General features: G+C 44.0%; 1 protein-coding gene across 3 annotated transcripts in view; it reads left to right on the forward strand.

Moving 5' to 3' along the window:
- MBNL3 (muscleblind like splicing regulator 3) overlaps window positions 1-17,928 on the forward strand; it is a 54,353-nt gene extending 36,425 nt beyond the window's left edge. The window contains exons 5-10 of one of the 3 annotated variants that reach the window (XM_062502612.1): window positions 1,467-1,520; window positions 6,709-6,859; window positions 9,084-9,119; window positions 11,206-11,300; window positions 12,744-12,817; window positions 14,745-17,928. In XM_062502612.1, the coding sequence (XP_062358596.1) occupies window positions 1,467-1,520; window positions 6,709-6,859; window positions 9,084-9,119; window positions 11,206-11,300; window positions 12,744-12,800 (393 nt within the window). In that variant the 3' untranslated portion in view covers window positions 12,801-12,817; window positions 14,745-17,928. The remainder of the gene's footprint in view (window positions 1-1,466; window positions 1,521-6,708; window positions 6,860-9,083; window positions 9,120-11,205; window positions 11,301-12,743; window positions 12,818-14,744) is intronic. The other 2 variants (XM_062502613.1, XR_009933639.1) reach the window with 2 other exon arrangements.
- Window positions 17,929-19,289: the final 1,361 nt, after the last annotated feature.

Below are 19,289 nucleotides of genomic sequence, written 5' to 3' on the forward strand. Positions count from 1 at the left end.
TTACCATAGAAAGGTCTAGCACTATGACAGGATTCTCCATCCTAGGAGATACTGACTGAGAGTAGAGACTGCCTGAATGGAATCTCAAGCAAGCTGCTGTAGTTGACCCTGCTTTGAGCAGGGTGTTGGTCAATTGATCTCTAGAGGTCCCTTCCCTCTCTTCTATGATTTCTTAACTTTTTTAATATTAAAACGGCTCTTGCCTCCCCTTTAGTTTAGAATTAAGGTCACTACAATTTTTCCAAGTACTTTTTTTCTCTTTTTTTAAGGTAGTAAATAATGCTTTTAATGCTTTTAATACATAATGAAATTTAATGCAGAGCCAGGGCAGTTCTAGAAATTAAACAAGTGCCCTCCTTGTAGCATGACTATTACCTGGAATGTAATTTGAACATTTAATTTATACTGCAGTATTTATTTGTCCTGCAGAGTTTATATATTAGTTTTCTTGCTGTTTTTATTGTTGTTGAAATAAGAGTCCAAGTCTGTCAAAAAAAAAGCTTCTTAAATGAAACTCTTGTGTTTTTCACAACTGAATCTTGACTTTTTCACTAATTATCTAGGACACTGCTACTTAACCAAAGCCAATGCATGTTTTATTCATTCTGCTGGCTTCTCTTAAAAATGTAATTAACCCTATTTGTATGACTAGAACCTTTAAAATATTTATTGATGGCTTGTTGCATTACCCCTGCTACCAAAACAGCCTACATTATTCATTGACTTTTCAAGGGTTGATGCATTTACTGTACCTGTTGAGGTGTAAGACTTTATTAAAGGGAAGAAAGGTGCTCCATTTTCTTGAAGGGAAAAACAGATGCCAGGCTATGTGTCAACATTCTAAAACAGATTTAGAATGACTTCAGATCTAAAGTCAGCATTTCTGAGGACCCAATCCTGCAGTTATTTGATGTGCACAGGTACTAGCTTTACTCGCTCCTGCTTGGCTGAAGTCAGTGCAGCACTGGATGAACTGGTTAAGGCCCAGTCCCCAGTTCAGGACAGCACTTAAGCATGTGCTTGAAGCTCCTTCCTTTTCCAGTGGTCCTTTCCCCTCCATGAGTGCTCTGCTGGCCTCTGCATGATGTGTAGCTGCAGCATGAGGGCTGGAGCCCAGTGCCGGTCCCTGTGCAGGTGGTGCTAATCCCTGAGTTCTCCTGCCCTGCTGTGCCAGCCGATGTGACAAAGCTCCAAAGCACGTGTCCTGTGATGACATTTCTTTACTTTTAAAACTTACCGAGGCAAAATAACTGACTTGCCACTAGGCCAGGTAATTACCCAGCCACTCCATGTTGTGCATGCCTCGTCTTCTTAATATATTGTATAATGCCTTCACTTTTTTTTTTCTCTTCGCCTTCCCAAATTGTTGCTCTCTCTTGACACACCTCTGCTTGCTGTTTTTGTTACTGTGCTTGATCCCCCTCCCCGGCCCATTGCCATCATGTGCTCGCTGCCTGCTAATTAAGACTCAGCCAGCTGTCAGATCACTGAAGCGACCGCTCGAGGCAACCTTTGACCTGGTACTTGGACCTTTCACCTTCTTGCTTTGCACGTAACCATCTTAGTCTGCATGAAAGCCTTCTGCTCTTGGTCTGTGGTATTAGTGCCTGGGGAGACTGCCCATCCCAACCAGAAATGTTCAGTGTGCGTTCAGACATGCCAATCCTGTGCCCCACACACCATCCATTAATGTCTGAGCTTTGCCTCCTGAAGCCTGAATGTGTTTTGGAGACAGTGAATAATCTTGGGGGGGAGGCAGCTCTGGCTTTTGAATTGTTTTTCCAAACACTGGCAGCTTTGGAGTCACAAGGTGCAATGTTTCAGGGAGAATTTGAGAATTTAGCTCCTTAGTTCTGCAGTGTGCTCTAAATGCCGGAGGACTGGGTCGTTGCAGGACAGATCCAGTAACTTTTCTTTGTATTCTCAACATCGCAGCCTTTCCTGACAGTGCCATGCTGGTAACTGCCCTGGACAAGAGTGTTCTGTGTAATGAGACAACTGAGATTTATGGGGAAAAGGGCTGAACAGCATCCTTAGGGATCTGTGCTGGGAACTGAAGCAGGTGCAGTGTGGGACTTTGCTCATGTGTTGGGTATGCTGGGGTGATGGCTGTCCCCTCAGCTGGCTCTGTCTGTGGTTCATCCCCCATTCCCCAGTGGGACAGTGTCAGCAAAGGGACCTCGCTCTGGGTGCCTTTTGCTTCAGTCTCAAGCATGGGATCTGCTCCCTGAGCTTCTGCCTGCAAGCTGTCTTCATATATGCTGTCTTTGATTGTTTTATTACTCTCAAATAATATGTTTTACTTAGCTTTATGATGCTCATAGTGAGGCAAAAGGCATCCTCACAGTGCTGTCAGTCTTGGCTCCATAGAAGACAACTCCTTCCTGTTTTCCCAAATTATAAGGGATACAGTGCATTTTAAAAGAAAGGCCTCCTGTTGCCCAGCTATAGCAGGGAGAGAGAAGAGTGGATGCAGAGGAACTGTAAAACCATTGAGCTGATGTTGCTTCTCATTCCCAGAGCTAGGGAGGAGAAGCTGATCTGTTCTCCTTTCTCTCTGAAGACTTGTTTTTGGGTTTAAGGAGTCAAGAGATCTCCTTATCAGAGTTCTAGGCAGCAGCAGTAGGAAGCCTTGCTAGGACCCAGCTTCTGCCAGCAGTGGTGGAATGGTGCTGAGTGATGTCGCAGCCTCTCACTTGCTCTGCTCACGGCTGACACAGACACGGCCCCAAAGCCAGTGCAGGCAGGACCTGCACAGTGCCTCACTGGCCTCTCCAAGAGCCACCACTGTGAGGAGACACGGTCTGGCAGAGAATGGGAGAGCCCATAACTACTCCCCTGCTGAACAAACCCTCTGAGAGAAGACAATCCAAACTTGTACAAGTCTTCCTGCTCTTGACACATTGAAAGGTTTGCAACCACTCATGTCACCTCCTCTGAAACCTTCATGAGTGATAAGAGCATGTATGGTCTTCAGAGGAAACTGCTCACTTTGCTTCTGCTGCTTGCCAAGGAATGGGTGCTACCTCTGTCCTCTCAGATCATTCTGTGTCATGCCTGGCAGCAGACCCAGCCCCTCTTTGCTGAGTGCAGAAGGGTGGAAGTATGATCTGGTCCCAGCAGATACAAATCTGAGGGGAACTTTGAGGTGCAATTAAATTGTTTGTTGCAAAGATTTAATCCAGTTCTTGTCCTGCAAAAAAATAACGAGAGGTTTGTTAACCAGCATGTGGGAAATTCTGACTTTGGCATGCAGTGTGTTTTTATCTGTCAGTTTTGCTGAAGAATTGCTTTCCATGCCATGCAGAGAAGTGGCACAAGCCTCTTTGTTCAGATGCTCATTCGAGCAGGAATGTGGCTTTCCCAGCCCAAAAATGGGAGGCTGCCTGGAATTTAATTAGTAGAAATTGTTGATTTGGATCAGTGCAGGACTATCACATGGATACTGAACTGAATTAACCCTTTCACTGGTGCAGATGGCCAGATCCTGTTGCAAAGGTTGCATACCTATGTGTACACACAAACACAAAAAAAAATAAAGTCAGGAAAAAAATAAAGTCAGAAAAAGTTACTGTCCAGAGCTGCTGCTGCTTATTTGTGGTGGTCATCGCTTGTCCAGAGGGAAAGCACAAGCAGCTGGATGAGGCAAACTCATCAAGTAAATTCTTTGCTACAGGGGTTTACTCTAGTTCCTCTGCTGGAGTGAGGAGACACTGACTGCAGAATTTGGTGGTGAGGAGTCTCTGTTGTCTTTTGTATATTCTGCTTTTGGGATTCCTTCAGAACCAGGACATGGTACAAGAAAGAAATGTTGTATCCCCTCAAGCTTCTACAATTCTTCCAGGTCCTGAGCAATACAAAAATTGTAGCCCGTGTCAAATGAGACACCTTTGTTTGATCCTGTGTCCCTGTCAGATCCTGGTGCAGTATTGGCCCAGCTTCATGATGTGCAGTTTTAGATGCCTCTTCAAGGCATTATAGATGGACCTTTCAGTGAGTGTGCTCCTGGCCTGAGGCTCTTACCTCAGTGCACAGGCTGGAGAAGGGCTGAAGCCAGATCATTCTGTCTCCTTGGGCCCTCCTACACCTTGGTATCTAAAATAAGATGGGTTGGCAGCAGGAGGAGCACATATGCATGTATCCTGTGTGAACACTCCTCCAGCTGCAGGGGTGGAGGGGTGACCCACAGGACTGGGTCAAACCAGAAGCAGATCAAGATGGGTTCCTATTTACCCTGCCCACAGAGCCCATATGGGATAGCTGGACTTCAGGTGGCACAGGAGCTGCTGCAGAGTGGTTCTTTGGAACACTCTGGAAATATTGCATTTATTTGTGTTTCTCCACCTGGCTGCTGTTGAGGGAGCATCAGTGAGGCTGCCATAGCTCCTTTCTTTACCTTTCTCCCAAGGGGGTGTAGCAGGTTAGGAGGAGGGGTGATGCTGGAGAGGTGATGGGATAGTCTGATGTGTCTTGACATCCCTGGGGCCTGCTGGTGTCTGTATGCTCCCCTCTGACTGCAGTGCTGGGCTTGGGAATTGTCCTGTGATATGCTGGGACATCACAGCAAGGTCTCAAAGCCTTCAGCTGTTGTGCTTTTGGCACTACCATTGTGGGATTTGGGGTGGTGACAGCCTTTGGCCAAGAAGCAGGGAGTCAAAAGTCCATGATGTGCCTGGCACAGTTGCTTTGCTATAATTAGTACATTCTTCTTTGACAGATTTTGGGAGCGTCTGAAAAGGATTATTTAGCAATTGGGTACCATAAGGAGCATGAATTTAAGTAGCAAGTTCTTCAGTCACTGTAAAGCTGTAAAACCTCTGTGATGTACATGAAACTACTCCAGACTGTAAGCTGCAGATCTGTCTTGTGCCTGGAGGAACATTCATGTAGCCATCGTTAAATAGACAAGTTATAGGTAACAGGCAGATTTAACACAGATACCAGGGAAAACTTACCTAGAAATGAAAACCCATACATCATCCTAAAATACAGATCTTAAGTAAAAGATTTTAGTGTCTGTGTCTGAGAATATTTGTCCCATCTTTTGGTAGCTGCCAGAAGAAATCTGGGGAGATTAAATCCTAATGCTGAGAGTGAATGCCCACTAGCATAGGCAAAGGATGTGTGCATGTCTGAGGGCAGTTTTGCAAATGCAATTTCTTCTAATTTTCTTTTTTAATATTAAAACCACCCAAAAGCAACCATGTGAGTAGAGATAGGATGGAGTAATGTTTTGCCTGGAAGTATGTTGCTTAACATTTCTCAGATGAGCAGTCTCCTATAGCAAATTAAAGTGAAACCTGTTTCTAGATGGCAACAAACTGTTGCAAGCTTTCACTTACCTTCTGTTGTGTGTTGATCTTCATAGTGCTTTAGAATCTCTTTGCTTGTGTCCTTTCTTCTGAGTATTTTGTGTTTGTAGCTTTAACCCTTCATTAGCCAAACCTTCTCCATTACCTACCATTCATTTGTGACCTATTAAAATAAAATTAGGAGTGATAACCCTGTTTTTCAGCCATTGCTTTGCTACATGATACAGACTAACAACTAGTCAGAAATGACCTGATTCTGCATGACTTCCACGTGCATAAATCTCATTGACGTCAATGGGAGTGATACGTGCAAAAGGACTGCGGGGCATAATTAAAAAGGACCCTTTTCTATCACAATGTGAAGAAAAAAATGTGGTTTCTTACTTGGGTACAATGAAAAGCTGTAAATCATTAGAAACTTTCCTGTCTCTTAAGAACCTGACATACTACTTTGCTGTTGAGACATGCTTGGATGAATGATGAGTAACTCACTGAGAAAAGTTCCTGTGTTGGGTTAATGCTTTTTACCAAGTCTGATCATGGAACAGGTTTGACGGGCTGGAAGAAGCCCGGTGGTGAGATAGAATGAAAAGAAGGGATTTGTCAATGGCTTTTTCCACTGTTAATAATGAGTGAGCAGTATTTGACTGATGGAGGCCACCTTCTATAAAGTGGGAGCTGGTCCAAATCTGCTGGTGGTGGGCTGTGCCTCTGGTGTGAGCAGTGGAGAATCAGGCCTGGTCTTGACCATGTTGCTCAGCCTCTCTACTAACAAGTGGAAACACATTTTACTGTGAATGTAATGTTATATGTTCAATTGGCAACAGCTACAGCTTTACCATCTGGACACATGGGTTGGTTGCACAATGTGCATGCTTCCACACATGCACACATACATACCTGTAGGCAGGTGTCGAACCAGAGGCAAGCATCCATTTTTTTTCCCATGGCATTTGTTGCTTATGCTAATCTTCTTGGGTTTTGAATAGTCATCCACTGTATTTTTCCTGTTTGTTTTGGGGTTTTTAATGCTTGTTGCCTGCAACCGCTCTTTGTAGCATCCTGTCCAGGTGATCACCTCTCCCCTTCCTTTTCCCAGTGCTTTTTTTCTCCCTCTATACCCAAGTCAGTCTTGCTGAAAAGCTTCTTAGCATCCCCCCTCTTTCTGGACTCTGCCCCTCCTCCTGGTACATTTACTAACTGCTTACCTAGTGAAGCTGTTGTTTCACCAGCTATTCCTACTGTGACTTAGCTGCTCTTCTCTTTCCTGTCTTGCTAAGTTGATAGAGTTGCAGGTGATTTGCAGCCAAGACCCCCTACTATTTATTGCATGCTTGACCTACATCTGGGCCTCTTTATTTACTCCACTTGTCTTTAATGACTCCCTTATCCACAGGCCCTGCCGCCTGGTGCACTTCAACCTTTACCAAAGAGGCCAGCACTTGAAAAAAACAATGGTGCCACCACAGTCTTTAACCCAAGCGTTTTCCACTACCAACAGGCTCTAGCCAACATGCAGTTGCAACAGCCTACATTCATCCCTACAGGTAAGTGTCTCCTTGCTTTCCCACCATCATGGTTGTTTATTTTATGACCTTGGTGTTCAGCTAATGAGCAGTTTTTTAAGAGTCCTTAGCAAAAGAGTATTGGTGTGTAGTTTCATGTTAAAAATGGATGCAAAATTAACGTCTGTTGTTTGACTTTTATCCCTTCACCTACTACAATTTAGAGCTTTTTCACATGTAAAGATCCTTCTTAGCCCTTTTTGTGTGGTTTGGGGGTTTTTTTTAAGTAGTCAAACTAAGAAAAATGTCTGCATGTTTCTTGAATTCATACTTTCTGTTTTTCCTCCTTATGGTTCAACTGGTTAATCCCAAATTAATTCTTTGACTCCTGTGTAGCACTCTTGGACTCATGTTAAAATATCTTATAGACATCTGTGCCTGTTCTCTTGAGGCTGTAGGCACCTTCCTGAGCTTGTATCTCAGTGACCTACATATTGCTGCAGCTGTGATATTTATAGAGGGAATGGTTAGTCTTTAGTAAATACAAATTATATAATCCTCTTTAAAGGCATATATTTCTCTCTTCCTTGTCTTTTGACCAGTACAATACCCTAAGCTTTTTAAAAGCAATTTAACTCCCAGCTTTTATTGTACCTTTAAGATCTCAGAGTTAAATTGAAAGATGCAGTTCAGTAATTCTTATAGGACTGGAAATATTAATGTGGCAGATGTGACTGACTACTGACTGGCTAATTAACTGCAGCCAAATAAAAAAAACCTGCTTGGAGTGGAAAGTATTTTAAGTGGGTGAATTAGGAATATTACAGAGTTGATAGCCCATATTTTAGTATCGTTATTATCATTCAGAACATCATAGGAAAATTAATGTTTTTAATGTTTAATGCTGTATTTACTTGTCAGATGATATTTACATAAATGCAGGGTGTTTCTCTGGGCTGACCCCTGGAGGTGAACACACTGTGGACCTGTGCCTGTTGTTCTTTGGGGTCAGGGGAAAAGCTTTAGAGACACTCGTGTCCTGACAGCAAACTTTCTCAGGTGGAGTGTGGACCCAGGGAGCGGGGACCTAAACCCTCTGCTCCTGTGAGCCCTTGGAAACACTCAGAACTCAGCAGCTGCCAAGATGTTCTTCCAGGGAAGTGGATTCTCACGCGGAGAGATGGAGTAGTAGCCTCTTACCTTGTGCTCTGCAAAGCGTTGGAGGAGCTGGGCTGAGCTGACCTTACCACAGCTCTGACAGATGCCAAGTGAAATACTTCTTCAGGAAACACAGACACCTTGGAGAATTCCAAGATCCCAGCTGGCTAAACTTTCCTCTTCCTCAAGGTCACAGTTGCCAAAGTTGACATAAGGACACGCATTTCTGAAGGAGCTGATAAATCAGCTGTACCCAGCACTCACTGTGCTGTGGTGCTGGTCTCACAGCAATGAAATTACGCCCAGGGCTGATGCATAACAGGGCTGCTTACTGGCACCTGCTCTTGTCTGAAGGCATTAATGCTGGGCAGTGCAGCAAATTTCCAGTCAGAGGATGGATCTGTGATGAATTTGTTACACATCAGACTCCAGCTCTGGGCTTGGCCTTGGCAGTGCTTAGGAAGGCAGAGCAGAGAGGTGGCACGTCGCAGCTCTCACTATGGTGAGGGGAAGAGAGCTGTTGCTTTTCTTAGTATCTCCTGTTCAGTTGTTGAGAGATCAGCATTGTGGGTTGCCATGGCAGGGGGGAGCCAGGCTGTCTCTTGAAAATGGCATCACAACTGCAATTTTTTCAAGTCCAGAAAAATAAGTGCCTCTTTCAGTTTAAACTAGAAACTTTGAATCACAGTCCCTGCTTGTGGGAGTAAATTGCTTTTGGAAAGTCAATTTTAACATGAGTGTGACATTCTTTTGAGGGTAATTTGTTTTCTGTTGACACGATCAGAAAAAAAATCAGCATACCCAATACCCAAAAAATCCCAAACAACTCTGATTTCTGGGATCAATCATATCATTTAATACCAAGGTGGGAGGAGTTTATTCTCTACTACCCAAGAATTAAAGAATTAATTTGGCTTGCTATGATCTCTTAAAACTGAGTTTAAACTATTGATGTAACAATATGCAGAATCTGGTTGCATGTGCTTAAATACTGAATGCTGCAAAGAGAATACCTGCTTTTTAGTTAAAGTGATAACCTAACACTGAAGCTTCACTAATGAAATATCCCTTTTGTTCATCTTTCCACGCTTCAATGCATGGTGTGCAGGGTCAGTTCTGTGCATGACACCCACTGCAAGCGTTGGTAGGTTTTTCTACACAAACTTCTCAACTTTTCCTAATCTGAAAGAGACTGCAAGTTAGTATGCATCAGTGAGAATCTGGGTGGCTGAGTGGTGTGACTGTCTATCTGTCTTCTTTGAGGCTTAAATGGTTGTATCCCTTTTAATTTCTGTGCAGTGCAGTGTTTCATGTGACTTACAATAAAGAGAATCCAAGGTGATGTGTTCCAACCCCTATTTAGTTCCACTTCAGAGACAAAAATCTGTCACTTAAATGTCTTTACAGCCCATTTAAGTCATCTGACGCGAGGAAATAGAAGTGGGAGGATCCTGTTGGCTTTTTTTTGTTTTATTTTGAATCAAGCAACAGGTGGACTTAAGTTTGGATTTTTGGTTGTCCTTCTGAGGATATTTTAGGTGACTGGTTCAACAAAGGTGCTAAGGAGGTACACATCTGGGGTCAGCCCCTCTGCCAGAGCAGGGTGCTGCTTGTACAGCAAGAGAAGCAGGGTTTGGGTCATGGACTGGCTAGAGAGTCATTTGTAGGGCAGTGTTAGGTGTGCAGGTACAGGAGATCATAGGGAGGTACCACTGCAGGTGCACGTAGGATGCAGGGAGGCAGAGTACATGCTCATTAGTGCTGCAGGGATCCACTCTGTTCAGGCTCAGCATCTGGGTCTTGATGAAACCTCTGCAGGCCTTTGAGGACCTTCCCCTCTGTCTACAGCTGCTAGGCACAGCAGGGCGGGTGAAAGCTGAGCTTTCATCCTCTAGCCAAGGTTATGCAAGACTACCAGCATCCAGGTGTGTGCCTGCTTTAGCCAGAGCGAGAGAGGCAGGAGCCCAGGGGGAGGTGCAGGGCTTTCCAAGAGCAGGTCTGGAAGCTCTGGCATGAATGGCTAAACACTCTGCTCTTGAACCTGCCTGTTCCCTGTAGTACAGGGAGGATACATCGCTTGCATGATGGGGAGCTGAGTCCCTCAAGTCCACCTCTGCCTGTAGGAAACCCCAACCCACACGTTCCAACATCTCACGGCCGGAGCGTGCCCAGCCACAGGCACATGCTCCTTCCCTGCTGGGGCTGGCCATGGCTGCTGGGGTGGACGGGAAGGCAAGTCTGCTTCTCCACCGCATGTTTGTGGGGATGGCTGGGCCTTCCAATGGGCTCCTCGGCCCCACAAACCCCCCCACCGGGTTTGGGGGATGCTCGTGTGTGCCCCAGAGCATCCCTTCCATCACTGTGCTCTGCGGGACGTGCAGCTTCAGAAGGCTGCCAAGCTCCCTGCTGCCTCGTTGTCCTTTTGGATGCTCTTCCTGCAAATTGTAGCTGTTCAGATGCATTTGTGTATTTTTCCCCTCTCTGTCCCTTCCCCTCTCCATCCCCCCACCCTGCAAGAAGGGAGTTTTGCCAAATCCTATAGAATTAGGGTGGAAAGGAAGCATGTTGAGTTTGTACGGAGAGAGCCCAGTCTGCCAGCCGCTCGTTTGCCGTGCCTCCAGCTCTGTCCCGTGCCGAAACATTGTCCCTGCTAGAGAGAGGCGAGAAAACCTGATGAAAGGGCTGCGGCAGCCGCTGCAAAGTGCATCATGTACCTCTGGTTGCTGGCGGGGACGGGGTGGGGAGGGAAGGGGACAAGCTTTCCCAGGCGGGCGGGAGGGTGCGCTTGCCAAAATGTCCCCACCCAAAGGAACGTGCACTGGCTGTGTCTAACTCCCCACGGGTGCGAGCTGACGTGGGCTTTTGCTAGCACACCCATCCTCTCCCCCCTTTGGAAATTTGGCCCTCGGAGTCTAATACATCATTGTTCTGCTTATAAATGTACTAAGTGTTGAGAATGTTTTGGTTTTTTCCTTAATTATAATTGTAATTGGCTTTTCCCCTTCTCTCTTGTTTATTTTTTTTCCCAACGCTGTCTTGCTTTGCACTGTGATTGCATGCTGCGCCCCGATGTGTCCTTCATGACGATGTCACATGGCTTGTTGCTGTGATTCCTGCCACGCCCCCAAATCCACCACATGTTGCCATGGTTACATAAAACCAACCAAACAAACAAAATATATATACGCTCCACCCTCCTGTATGTCGCTTCCATGGTTCCCTTCCGAAAGTGCCCATGATGCACGGTGCTACGCCCACCACTGTGTCTGCAGCAACAACTCCTGCCACCAGCGTCCCCTTCGCTGCAACAGCTACCGCCAATCAGGTTTGGCCCTTTCAATGGCTTTCTTTCACGTGTTCAGATCTTGAGGACCGGGCGAGGGCTGGATCCCGTGCAGGGTTCAGCGCCGTCCCGCCCGGCTCGGCGCAGGCTGGGGCGCAGAGGCAGCGTGCGTGTGTGTGTGCATGTGTGTGTGTGCATGTGTGTGTGTGCACACGTGTGTGCCCAAGATCCGAGAGGGGCCGTCCTGCCGCTGCGGGATGGGCACAACCCCGGCCGGAGCATAGGGATGGGCGATTGGCTGGGGCCAGGCTTTCTTCCAAAAACACACCCCCTCCTGGGTCCTCAAAACACTGGCTGTGAATCCCTCAGTCGTGCAAGACTTGCAGCACTTCTGCTTTCAGTCTCAAGCAGAAATACCACTCCTAGCATCCTTCCCTGTGGTATTTTGGCATGTCTTCTCTGGGCTGGAAAGTGGAAGTCGAAACACAAAGTGGGCTCCCCCCACCACAAAATTGGACTCTAAAAACTACCAAAGAATCCCCAAACAACCAAAAATCAGGGGTGAGGCTGTGGAGTGTAAAGTTTTTTTATTCCAATAGCATGTCACTCATCCCTACAGAAAGGACTCTGGATGTGCAGGATGTGCCATTGTAGCACTGCCATAAGTGTACAGGATTCCATGCATGTCTGCCGAGCCATAATTCTCTCCAAAACTTTCCCCTGAAGATACTGAGTGTGATGGCTGCTTCTGCACCAGTCCTGAAATGTATACGCACAACCTGTCCTAGTGATGCTTCCTGATAATTTGGTGTGACACAACTTCTCCCAGTTAGACCAGAGACATTTTGAACACCTTTTAATTTTTTTTTTCTCCCAGGACTAATTTTAGCATTTTTATTTGTCATGCTCTCAGGTTTAGAGCTATTGCAAAGAAATCGAGGCGTCACTTTGTTTGGTAGGAGGCTGTTAGCCATGCTGAATGCCAGTAATATCTCTGGGGACATCCTCTAGTCTTTTGATGGTGTGAAGTCATGAGGATTTCAGTAGCTTTGCCTGCTAAGTCCTAGGCAATGTTTTACTGCTCACAGTAGGAATTGCCAGTCTCTTTCTGTGCTTTGTTGTTATTTTCAGGTGGAGCAGGTCTTACTCAGACTTGTATTGGTCATGAGAGGAAAGTAGAATTTCCTGTGCAGCATTGCTCTGTGGCTGTGTGAGTCCTGTTTCAGCCAGATAATTTCAAGGCATTTCTGTTTTACTTGTAATCTATGGAGTCAGAATCCCAGTACAATCACCAGGTACTCCACAAGGCATCAGTAGTGGTGCAGCTACATTGTACTTAAAGTGTAGCAAAATAAAGACTTGGGAGTAGATCCTGTTTTATAAGACACTGATGTACATGTTAACTTGTTACTGAAGACAGAATGAACAGCCTGATCTCAAGGCAATGTTTTAATGTGTTGTGCTCTTTGTTTTCTTTTGCTGTAGATATCCCAGTTATCAGTAGATGAACTGAGTAGCAGCATGTTTGTTTCACAGATGTAGAAGTTTCCGATAGAACAGTAAGTTCCTTTTTGGTATTTCTCTTTATGGTGAATTGATTTGTACCTGGGCACTGGATCCCTTAAACATGGGGCTGGCTCAGGCAGGGGGACTGAGCCCATGGGACCCCATTGGCTTCATGCTCTGCCGACTCAACAGGAATTCAGCAGCTGCAGCACAGGCACGGACCAGCTCTGTGGTTTATAACGAGTTTTCTGTGTCTCAAGTACCTGTGTGGCAGTGTTTGCAGCTTCCCTGTGCAACTCCCCAGCCCCATGGCTCTGTTTACACATTGCTCTTGCTCTGCATTGCTCCCAGCTGCCTGCAGATGCCTCAGGGATTTGCAGCGTTGATGGCAAAGACTGCTCTGGTAATGAGTCAGCTGAAAAGGTGTAACTTTTCTTTTGCTGTTAGTGACATATTTTCTTTCCTGGGGTAAGCAGGATTGGATCAACAGCAGCTGCTGTGCATATGCAAGGCTGGCTTGGTCTGGGCAGAACTCTGCTGGTCAGCTGCAGAGAGGGCCTGGCTCATGGTGGGTTGAAGACCAGAATGAATGTCATAAGCAACATAGTCTTCACCCTACCCGCAGATCCTGGGCTTCCCTAAGGTGATAGTTTCATCTGAGGGGAATGATGGAGGATATTGTCCTTGGATTTACAGAGTATTATTTCACAGCCATAGCAGCAGTGTCACTTTTCCATTGCTTTTCTTTGTGAGTTTTAGCTGATATTCGTGAGCTAAAATCTCTGTGTAGTTTCAGTTCTTGACTGTGTTTTTTTACCCCAAGAGAGTAAAGAGCAGTTCAGCCAATTCAACAAGAGGCCACCAGATTTTCTCAAAGCAGCCATTTAGTGTATGCAGATATGGATATGCACCCGTTTCTTCCTTAGGTCACATATTACAGGCAAGTCCTTGAATACTGGGAATTAATTTGGCAAGCAATTCTGTAATGATATTTGTTAGCAATCAACAGAAGCTACTTTCTTAGTGGTGGCCCTTATCTCTGCTGACCTTAATTAAATACCGTATGTATACATGACCTGCTAACTGTGGCTATGGACACTGTTCATGAGGGGTGACACCAAGTTTATCCACATTAGTGAAAATGTTCAGCTTAGACTGTATTGCTGTTCCAAATGCCAGACAGGCATGACACTGGACATGTTAACCCATTTCCATGACGTGTGTAAACCAGCCTGTTCCACCCAGTAAGGAGATTGTTTGATTGGAAGAGCTTCATCTTGAAGTCTTTGAGATTGTTTTCAGCATTTTTTTCAGGAGACTCCCTGAATGGGACTTCGGTAACTGAAACACTGGCTGGTCTGACAGTTGTTTTTCTTTTCCTCCGTGGTTAAAGTAGTCCTGATAGCCAGGCTGATTGGTCTAGCTCTGCAGGAGATAAGTTGTTGGGTCCTTCAGTGGAGGATTTTCATGAGTACATCACAAAGAGGCAATTTGCTCCCAAAAGAGGGTCCTCTGAGCACAGGATTTCTGTGTCTGTGTTTTATCTCTGGGCTCAGTTTGCCTTTGGCTTGTGACTCCTTAGGATCAGATTTAATGTGGTTGTCTGAAGGAAACAAGAGCTAACACAGACCAGGGATTCCTTTGGCTCTCTCCTTAGCCAGTCTCTACTTGGCATCCTATCCAAAAATGAAGACTATTATTTGTCCACCTCCCTCTTTCACTATTTGTCCTGTCATTGTGTATGAAGTGTATGGGAAAGAGAAAGTCATAAGTGCAAATTTAAGAGGATGCCAAGTGTGTTATTGGCAATTTCTCCCTACATCAGAAAATTAATGGAATAAAATGTCCGTCTGCAACATACTAATGACAACCTCTTGGGCAACACATTGAGGATGTAAGTGTATTAGAATAACTTTTAAAATATAGATGTATTAACTTCTCACTAGTTGTTTGTTGTTGTTTTTTTTCTTTCCCCTGCAGCAGACCATGTTGAAATTCTGAACAGTAAAATTATGGAGCACCAGGACTTCTTGGTGGGAAGCTGCGCATGGCCTTTCTGTATATATTCCCCTCTTCCCTCTATCATTCTCTACCACCTCTACAGTAAGCCTGTTGCAGCCTACATGTTAACCAAAAACTGATCAATGGGAATGTCAAAAAAAAAAAAGAAGAAAAAAAAAAGCACTATAGAAACAATTAACAAACAGCGCTCTGTTATATGAGATATACAAGTAGGAAATTATAATAGACTTTTATAACACATTACTTTAACACACTTAATCATTTTATGACTACCATCATGATAAGTGCATCTGCACAGCGGACTGTTGGTTTACTGTATACTATCGATGGATAAATGTTTGTCTTGTTTTTAAAGTGTTATCTTACTGTTTTGTTTACATCATAGTCTATTGATTTGTTTTAAAGTGTACATCATTATCAAGTATACTCAATACCATTTTTTCATAATTGTTATGTCTTAAGTTTTCATATACTGTAGGTTTTATGGGGTTTTGTTTGTTTTTTACTAAAAATGTTATTGTGGGAAACAGGAATTATGTGCTTGAAAAACACGACACAGAATGTTCTGCCCTTTGCTGGATTTTGCTGTTAATGTCAGCTAAAGTTGCTTATGTTAAATGCTCCTTTTATCATTTAAAACTTGCCTTCAGATAGTCTCCAAATTTTTAATACAAGTGATGTGAAAGGACAGCTATCATTTTAGTCCAGTTCAGGGTTCTTCTTTCAATACAATGAGCTGATTCTGGAAACTTCTGGGAAAAAAACAAAAAACAAAAAACAAAAAAAACCCAAAAACACAAAAGCCCAGGCTCAGTAAGGGCACAGGAACAATTTGCTCAGACAGGGGTAAGCATCAAGGGATTTCTGCAGCTCTGTTGTCCATTGAAGTGCATTCTCAGCTGCAAACGGCGCACAATCTCTCTCGCTGTTCTCATGGTGCAGTCAAAACAAACAACAAAAAAAATGGTAGTGGAGTGAGACAGCTTCAGTTGGGCAAAAGCTCATTGCATTGGAGAGGAGCAGGTGCCAGCCGTTGGCTGGGGAGGGCCCAGGGCCGTGGCTCGGCCAGGCTGGGTAGCACTGAGCCTTGGGACTTGGCTCCACCAAGCATGCTGAAACATTTTGGCCTGAAATCTTGTATGTGTCTCTTGTTGAAATTTTGTCAGCATGCCCCATTTATTTAATCACCATTTTCCATAAGTGGGTGATTTCCCCCCCTCTCCCCCTATGATCTCTGGCCCTTTAAAGCAAACACATCAAAGCAGCAAAAAGCTCAGCATAAGCTTTCTGCTGTAGATAAACATTCATCTTAATGGAGTTCCTGTCGGTCAGTGGATTTATTTTGGCACCTTCTACTTGATCAAGAGCAATGTTTGCTGCACAACAAGGGCTAGTTCTCAATACCTCCTTTTCATACGCACGAATAAAACCATTTCAGCCCGTGCACCCTGGACAGCCCTGCCTGTCGTTATGCTGTGTTGTGAACAATCTGGCTGCAGAAATGCATTTTGGTTGAGGATACTTCCAAATTCATCCCTGTCATATCTCTATAGTATCATTGGCATTGTGGCAGAGATGGATTTGCTGCTGTAAATCCACAAACTCCATACAAGGAGAAAGAGAATCAAGCAAGAGACCAGCTCACAGTGTCTGGAGGGGTGACCACCCTGAGCCCAGAGTGGTCCTGTAGAGTGCCAAATTCAGGCAACCAGATTTTCTTCTCTTTTCCCAGTTCCTTGGACTTGGTTAGGTTTTCCTTGCCCCCTCTCCTGCAGTAAGGACACAGACAGTTTGCTAGATGTGTGTCTCCACGGGCCAGGAGTTATGGAGGTGCACCTAGGGTGCAGCCCCAGGGCAGGCTCTGACTGTCTGCCCATGGATTCCCTCATGGCCCGAACCTTTGAGGAGCCCAGCTCAAGAAGGCCTTGAGAAATCTTTTTATTCAATTCGGCAGACTTTGAACCAAACCCTGATAGAAAGGGGAAAAACCCTCCCCCCAAGACCTCCTTTATGGACCCTGAGTTTTGACAGTTGCTTGTGTCCGTGGATGTTCCCCAGCCATCTGTGCTCACAAGTGATGGGGTGGCCTGAAATCAGTGACCCTCATTTGTATTGGCGACCACATACCTGTTCTTTTCACCACTGTGTTTCTGTTTCCCAAAACCATAACATTGTTAGTGGAAAAAGTGGATTTGAGTACTTCCTGTTTGAAATTATTTGTGTATCAAAAATGGGTTTTGCACAACCTGTGCCAGTGCCTCAACAAAGAACAGAGCTGATCTTCTTAAGCCAGAAAGGATGCATTCAAGCTTGTATGGCTTTATGAGTTCAAGGAGGTTGAAATTTTTTCAGTGCTAAATGGATTTTTGTATATCTTGAAACTTTGATGTAACCTCCTATTTTATTTATCGACTTAAACATCTGGCATAGATGTGCATAGAATGTAAACCTAGAATACAGCTGTTTTCATGTCACATTTAAAGCACTGAAAAAAAAAAGTGTTTAAGGATTATTTTTTATTAAAGAGGTCCAATGAGGGATGTTCAGGGTAGTTATATTAGGTGCCACAACAGTTTTTATATTGCTGGCAAATTTAGAGTTAATTTGTAAATGAGTTTAAGGAAAGAAAAGCTTGAAGCACTAAACTTCACCAAATTCAAAACAATCTCGGCAAAAATGCCATTTTGAGGTAGCACTATTTAAACTAGTTGTGCAATGACTTGCTCTAATTTTCTTTGTTCAAGAAAGAAAAGAAAAAAAAAAACAGTCGCCAGACTATAAATTTCCTAAATAGACTATTACAAAGTCACCGAGCTAGTTAGTGACTCTAAACAAATGTCATAAAAGCATGAATATCATCCTTTATTTGACAAGAGATGTATGTAAGTTTGTTTAAATTGATATAATTTTAGTGACATTTTTATAAGCTTCCCACTTTCCATGAACCTATATTTTTTATTTATCCAAAGTTATTTCTCTTTGTCCATTTCTCTCAGCCTTATGCAAACAATATGCAAGAAATGCTGAAACTTGGATAAAACGGGTCATGCAGAGGGAAAATGAAAGCTGAGATTGATCATTTTCACGAAAAGAGGTTGTTAGTAGTTTCAATAAAAAGTACTACTACTAAACTGTAACATAAGCAGACAATAAAAGAGGGATTTAAAATAAAATGGATTCATAAAACTATTAAGATTATTTTTGTTAAATACAGTGTTTTTAGTAATTTGGAACATGATTTCACAATCAGCCGTGTTTTTTAGTTGGAAATTTTTAGCCGATGATTTTTGACTGTGCATTTTTGCATCGCAACGTTCTAGAAGCCGTTCCCTCCGCGGGCAGCCCCGTGTCCTCCTCGCTGCCTCCTCCGCGCTCGGGTGCTCCCCGAGGGCGACGCGGCCGGGCCGGGGTCCCGCAGCTGCTCCCGCTGGAGCGGGGACCCTGCGGAGCTGCCGCCGGAGCCGGGCGCGTTAAGGTCGGTGGCGCGGGTGGCCGGAGCGGGACACGAGTGTGCCGGCGACGTCCCCGGCGTGGCTCGGGCCGGCGCTGGCGCGGTAGGAGTAGCTCTAGGACACGCCGGGTACACAGCGATTGAGAAACTGGAGTCCTCGTTTTGTTTATCCCTTGTACATTTCACAGACATGAAAATTGAAAAAGGTGAAATTTATGAGGAAAATCTAATTTCCCATTCCTGTTGAATGGATTTAGTTTGATATTGACCTGATTTTACCATGTGCCTGTTGAAGGCCTTAGAGTATATACTGTATGTTAAAGACTGTAATAACTTAAAAAAAAATAGTTGATAGCCTAATCCAAATGTAAATAGAGCTACAACTCATTTTTACTAGGCTACAACGCATTAATTCATGTCACGTATTTTCATTTCTCTACCATTAGTTTTTAAGGTTTTCATTATTGCTTTTTTTGATATCTTTAGTAACTAATGAATTTAATTTTGAAGGAGAGTTAGAGAAAGTTTAAAATTTTTAATACATGTATTCAGCCCATTTAGTTATATTCTAAACCAACACTGAAGCATGGTAAGGTATAGAATACAGTCCATAACTAGTTTGTATAGTTTACAGTTTAAGAACAAAATTAACTTTGTATGTAACTCCTACAATGATAGATTCATTGTTAACTAATTATATTAAGTTGTTGTTGCTATGGCAACAAAACTACAACATGGCTACCTTTGTATACATTATTTGTGAAATTTTCACATGTAAATTAAAAGTGATGTGTAACAGTATGAGCTTGTTAAAGGTACAGTTCGATACTGTCAGATAAAGATATGATTGAATATTTTTAAAATCCCAAAGTCCCATGTGAACGCTGAATTTGTGTCTTTAAGGTCACTTTTTCAGTCAAGAAGTTTACAACACATGGATTTAGAGTCAGGTTTTATAGCTTGTAGAAATTGTTGTGTGGCAAGGGTTATTCCACAGTATTTTCACTTCAGAAACACAGCAGCCTGTATTTACAGCGTAGTGACCGGTCTTG

This window comes from Cinclus cinclus, chromosome 15 (genome assembly GCF_963662255.1).
Source record: "Cinclus cinclus chromosome 15, bCinCin1.1, whole genome shotgun sequence".
Lineage (NCBI taxonomy): Eukaryota > Metazoa > Chordata > Aves > Passeriformes > Cinclidae > Cinclus > Cinclus cinclus.